The sequence below is a fragment of the Hyalella azteca genome, unplaced genomic scaffold, assembly GCF_000764305.2.
Source record: "Hyalella azteca isolate HAZT.00-mixed unplaced genomic scaffold, Hazt_2.0.2 contig5430, whole genome shotgun sequence".
Taxonomy (NCBI): Eukaryota; Metazoa; Arthropoda; class Malacostraca; order Amphipoda; family Hyalellidae; genus Hyalella; species Hyalella azteca.
The window spans coordinates 287934-294163 of NW_025935620.1; the positions used below are offsets into that span (position 1 = coordinate 287934).

The 6230-nt window shown below is 40.8% G+C and overlaps 1 protein-coding gene across 1 annotated transcript in view; it reads right to left on the reverse strand.

Annotated features, from left to right (window-relative positions):
• Positions 1–2097: 2097 nt before the first annotated feature.
• LOC108669227 (MMS19 nucleotide excision repair protein homolog) overlaps positions 2098–6230 on the reverse strand; it is a 20467-nt gene continuing 16334 nt past the window's right edge. Inside the window, exons 17-19 of the mRNA XM_047880469.1 lie at positions 5846–6002; positions 3155–3667; positions 2098–2377 (exon numbers count right to left, since the gene is read on the reverse strand). Coding sequence (XP_047736425.1) covers positions 2270–2377; positions 3155–3667; positions 5846–6002 — 778 coding nt within the window. The 3' untranslated portion in view covers positions 2098–2269. The remainder of the gene's footprint in view (positions 2378–3154; positions 3668–5845; positions 6003–6230) is intronic.

Sequence of the window (6230 nt, forward strand, 5' to 3'; positions counted from 1 at the left end):
AAATAAAACTTAGTCGGTAACAATTATGTGCATTTGACTCCCCGCAAAACTACAATGCCTATATATATATACTTTAAGTGACTTGCTAGAGAATTTAATGAGTATACATTCAAAGTCACGATAAAACTTCTGAATTATACCTTGCAGTTTTTTTCACGCAGGTAAGAATATTCTTTAGCGAATGAAATCATCTCAGAAAGCCGCTTAATTTCTCGCAATTTCCACAATTGCTCTTCAATTAACCATTAATAAAAAAATAACAAAAATTGGAAACAATGTAACAATTGCAATGTAATAGGAACCAACAATGTTATTTTTCGACTTCCAGAAGAATCTGACCGATCTCCAGGGAACATAAGTTGAGTCAGAGCTTCAATTTCTGCTTGGCATTTGTAAACATGGGATGAACGAACATTGTCCATATTATTTTGTGCTATATGAACATGCAGGGTTATTCACGGAAACTTCACGATTTGAAAGCTCAATAAAAAAATAACTAGTAAAGATATCAATACGATATAAATTTTATTGAAAACTACATTACCTGAAAATTTTGTACCACTTAGTTTTAAAGATGACATCGGACAAATGACGGCCTCCATTATCAATGCATTCAGTTAGTCGATTTTTGAAGTTCCGCTTGACGGGTATGTTCGCTATATGTTGTTCTTCAAATGAGGTAGGGTACTTGGACAGACATTGTAAACAATTGATTCAAGATAAACCAAAAAAAATCACATGGAGCCAAATCGAGGGATCAGGCCGGCCAGAGAAGACTAGCTCTCAATGAGATGAGGCGCTCTGCATTATGTTGTCTCAGACGGCGACAACTCTGCAAAACGGCTATTAGAAAAGTACGCCTCGATAGCAAACGCACGCTGCTCACTTGTCCAATGAATAGTGGCAACTGGCTAGGCGGGACACAAAACTTCATGACCTTGCCTTTCATAGGAAATACTCCCCGCTCTTTTCCTACAACATCTGGCTGCTTGGCGCAAAATACTAAAAAGGAAGTTTCCGTGAATTACCCAGTAAAATAACATGCGTACAATATCCTAAAACTATTTGACGACGCACTGACAGACAAAATCCAGGTCAAAATAACAGGTTAGCAGGCATTTTAAAACAACGACAATGAAGTTTTACCAATTGTTTAACAAAATATTTTACGTTCACTAATTTATATAGCTTTAAATTTGCAATAACACTATCCCAGAGCAGGTCGTTTTACCGCGAATTGATAATTCATGTGCAATCCAAGCACATGCGATAAAAAATACGTAGCGTTCAAATCAACTCCGGTACATGCGATACATTTGCTTCTGATAAATGACACATGAAATTCTAGGCAACTCTGACTCATGCAAAATACTCGCTTCTGATATACGACAAATGGAATTTACAGTCACTCAGGCAAATGCACAATATTTTCTTGTGACAGACCGACACAACTAATATGCTACATCAAGTTGCTCAGCATTAAGTTGCTAAGCAAAATTTACTTTTCACAGACCGACACAAAATTGCTGTCGAAGGCAATATTTGATTTGATAGACCGACATAACTAAAATGCTACATCAAGTTGCTCAGCATTAAGTTACTAAGTAATATTCGCTTTTGACAGACCGACATAACTAATAAGCTACATTGAGTTGCTTAGCATCAAGTTGCTAAGCAATATTAGCTTTTGACAGACCGACATAACTAATATGCTCCATCAAGTTGCTCAGCATTAAGTTGCTAAACAATATTAGCTTTTGACAGACCAACACAACTAATATGCTCCATCAAGTTGCTCAGCATTAAATTGCTAAGCAAAATTTACTTTAGACAGACCGACACAATATGCTACATCAAGTTGCTCAGCATTAAGTTACTAAGTAATATTCGCTTTTGACAGACCGACACAACTAAAATGTTACATCAAGTTGCTCAGCATTAAGTTGCTAAACAAAATTTGCTTTTGACAGACCGACATAACTAATATACTACATCGAGTATCTCAGCATTAAATTGCTAAGCAAAATTTACTTTTGACAGACCGACATAACTAATATACTACATCGAGTATCTCAGCATTAAATTGCTAAGCAAAATTTGCTTTTGACAGACCGACATAACTAATATGCTACATTAAGTTGCTTAGCATAAAGTTGCTAAACAATATTTGCTTCTGACAGACCAACACAACTAATATGCTACATGAAGTTGCTTAGCAATATTTGCTTTTAACAGACCGACATAACTAATAAGCTAAGCATTAGGTTGCTCAGGAAGGCCCCGTGCCGAGCTGCAGCCACGCAGTCCTCGCAGCGGCGGCGGCCCGCCTCACGACGCGCTTGTGGTCCGCCACAGCGCACTTCAGCTCCCGTACAACCTGTCGTACATCAATGCAAAGTAAATTATTACTCATTCAAAACAAACACATAATTGATGTAACGATTTGTTTAAATAATATCTCTGACGATAATATGTAAATAATACAACCTGTCGTAGATCAATGCAAAGCTACCTTATTACTCATTCAAAACAGACACAGAATTGATGTAAAGATCAGTTCGACTAATATCTCTGACAATGCATATAAAGAAGAAAATAGGCAGTATATAAATGCAAAGCTACCTTATTACTCATTCAAAACATACACAGAATTGATGTAAAGATTTGTTCAACTAATATCTCTGATGATGTATATAAAGAATAAAACAAGCGGTTTATAAATGCAAAACTACCTTTTTACTCATTCAAAACAGACACATAGTTGATATGAAGATTTGTTCAACTAATATCTCTGACGATAATATGTAAAGAATAAAGCAGGCGGTATATAAATGCAAAGCTACCTTTTTACTCATCCAAACGAGACACATAATTGACGTAAATATCCGTTCAACTAATATCTTTGACTATAATATATAAAGAATACAACGGGCGGTATACAAATACAAAGCTACGATATTTTCTCCATACAAAAGAATACATCTAACATATGTTGCAAATAACACTGCAAAGGTTCAAAGACTACCACTACCTATGGAGAAGTGCGACGACGTATAAAGACAACACGCTTAAAACAGTCAATGAATGAAACAGTTAATGCAATTCACCCCTAAAGACTTAGCTAGTTAAATGACACAACACTGAGTGCACTAACCTGAGCTCGATAGGGAAGTACATCAGCGAGAGGCAGTTGAGTCAGCAGCTCTAGACAAGCAAGACTCGCCTCCCTCACCAGCAAGGGCTGAAGCAGGGGTCCTGAAGACGTTCCTTTATCTTCCACAGAACATTTTTGATCAAGCACATCCGTGAGGGAAAAGCCAGCAGCAGCTTCATCTGAAGATTCGCTAAGCTGTACTAAAGTCTTAAAGGTTTCTACATCATCGATAGCCACATCGACTGAGGAAGTTATCTCTGAATTTTCACTTTTCGTACTAAACGTTTGATGATTTTGAACTTTGTTCCTGAGGAAGCATTTAGCACCTTTATTCTTAGTTGCATGCGGTGAATTGGTTAGGGCGAGAAGAGCTAAGACGAGCGACCCAGCGTGGGACGCGTTCTGTGAGGGCAAAGGCTGGGCCTGCAGCAGCAGCCGTAGCGTGGATACGCTGCCCGACACCACGGCAGACTCGGCCGTACTGCGCACACCTTCCACCAGCACCACCAGCAGCTGGTAGATAAGAAAACAGGTGTTAGGTAGCTGGCAAAAGCTGTGTGTACACGGGGACAGTAGTGGCGGCCAGTACATCTAATGTACTAACCGCTACCAGCACCACCAACAGCTGGTAGATAACAAGGCAACAGGTGTTAGGTAGCTGGCAAAAGCAGCGTGTACACGGGGACAGTAGTGGCGGCCAGTACAACCGCCACCAGCACCACCAGCAGCTGGCAGGTAGATAAGACAACAGGTATTAGGTAGCTCGCAAAAGCTGTGTACACGGAGAGCCAGTGGCGGCCAGTGCAACTGTAATGTACTAACCGCTACCAGCACTACCAACAGCTGGCAGATAACAAGACAACAGGTATTAGGTAGCTGGCATAAGCTGTGTGTACACGGGGACAGTAGTGGCGGCCAGTACATCTAATGTACTAACCGCTATCAGCACTACCAACAGCTGGCAGGTAGCAAGACAACAGGTATTAGGTAGCTGGCTAAAGCTGTGTGCACAAGGGGACAGTAGTGGCGGCCAGTACAACTTACCCATACTAACCGCAAATACTTGTGATGATGATATTGGTCTCGGGTATAGGCGCTATGGGCCACGGAGGGTAACCGTTTATATGAGGCCAATAGCATGATAATTAGCAGCAGTTAGCATTTTAAAGTTTTACTGGCCGCCAGTGCTTTCCTCGTTTACAAGCATCACTAGGAATGGAGTGACAGTAAAAAAAAATTTATTCAATTAAGCTTATTTGTCGTGATACCCACTACTACAGTAAGTGATACACATTTGTCGTGATACACACTACTATAGTAAGTGATACCTACCTATTTGACGTGATACCCACTTCTATAGTAAGTGATACACATTTGTCACTAAACTATAATGCAGAACTTTCAAACCAGCCGAACTGTAAGCTACTGAATATCCTCGAACACATTCAATTATCTTGTCAAATATTCAGCAAGGCATTCCGGCTAAAATAAGGTTATCACATAAAGAACATCCATCTGATTAATGGCACATGAATAATCAAAGCATGGTAACATAAAGTGAAAACAATGAAGTAAATAAGCATGTTCGGGAAAAATTAAGGTCGTTTCCCGGGTGTGTGGGCACCAAACATGTGGCAGGAATGCAGGCAACACGTTCCCTAGATAGCTATTTTATATAGTCAATGAAGGTTCAAAACTCAAAAGTGATTCAGTGTAGACAAAAATGCCATAAAGAATAATTCAATAGGTAAATAAGGATAAGTATACGTTGGAACTTCCTGAATTATAAAAGAAAATATGGCTCACGAATAACAGGAATATATCAAGATCGAAATATGAACAGGGAAAATATGGTTCGGCTGGACGCGACCGTTGACCTCGTCGGGGTTAGTCGTTATGCTATCACACATTGGTAAGGTGACCGGCCAATGAGACTCGAAGGAGCTCAGGGTGTCACATTCGTGAACTAAGCCGAGGAGCGCAGAACTGACAGACACTTTGGAACACACTCTTTATATCTAACGGTTGCCGCCTATCCATCCAGTCGCGCTAGTCAATAATGTATAGTCATTCAACTTGCAAGAACAATCATCCAAGCGGAAGGCAGAGCCGTTTACAGGACCATAATCAAGGCAGGTCCTCTGGGATTGAGTAACACATTTGACGCATCCTGCCATGTAAGACGACCAGGGCCTGTACTTTCAAAAAAGTTAAGAGATCGTAAGTTCATCAGCCAATCATTGACGGCCTTTCAAGCAAAAGCCACCAATCATAGACAAGAAAATAGAGCGTAAGTACTTACGTTCACTTAGAGAGTTTTGAAAGTACGGCTCTAGGGTAATAAGCCAGTTCAGGTCTTGACGATAAGATATCTAGCGGAGTTCAGGGCCGGAGGTGAATCCAGAGACCTGTCACGACAGACCGCCCAACGGCAGCCGTGTCCATCAACGCCCATTTAGAAAGGCGGCACAATTGAGAGTGAATTAATTCAAGCTAATGTTCAACGTAAGCTCCAAGTAATGCGTCAGAAAAAAAGAAAATGTGCGACCGACAGCAGAAATTCAGACCGCTACAACGTTCATCACACAACATTCATCACACAACATTCATCACACAACATTCATCACACAACATTCATCACACAACATTCATCACACAATATTCATCACACAACATTCATGAGACATTCACCTTGTCGATGTGGTGCTGCAGCAGCGGCTGGGGCACGTGAGGCAGCAGCGAGGCTATGGCCAGCAAGCAGCAGCGGCGCGTCTTGCCTGACGAGACGTCGAACTCCGACACCAAACTCGTCACCAGGCCTTCAAACGTGCGCTGCTTGTACAGTAACCTGACGAATACAGCGCTTATAGTACAAAAAACTGACGAATACAGCGCTTATAGTACAATACCCTGACGAATACAGCGCTTATAGTACAATAAACTGACGAATACAGCGCTTATAGTACAATACCCTGACGAATACAGCGCTTATAGTACAATACCCTGACGAATACAGCGCTTATAGTACAATACCCTGACGAATACAGCGCTTATAGTACAATACCCTGACGAATAC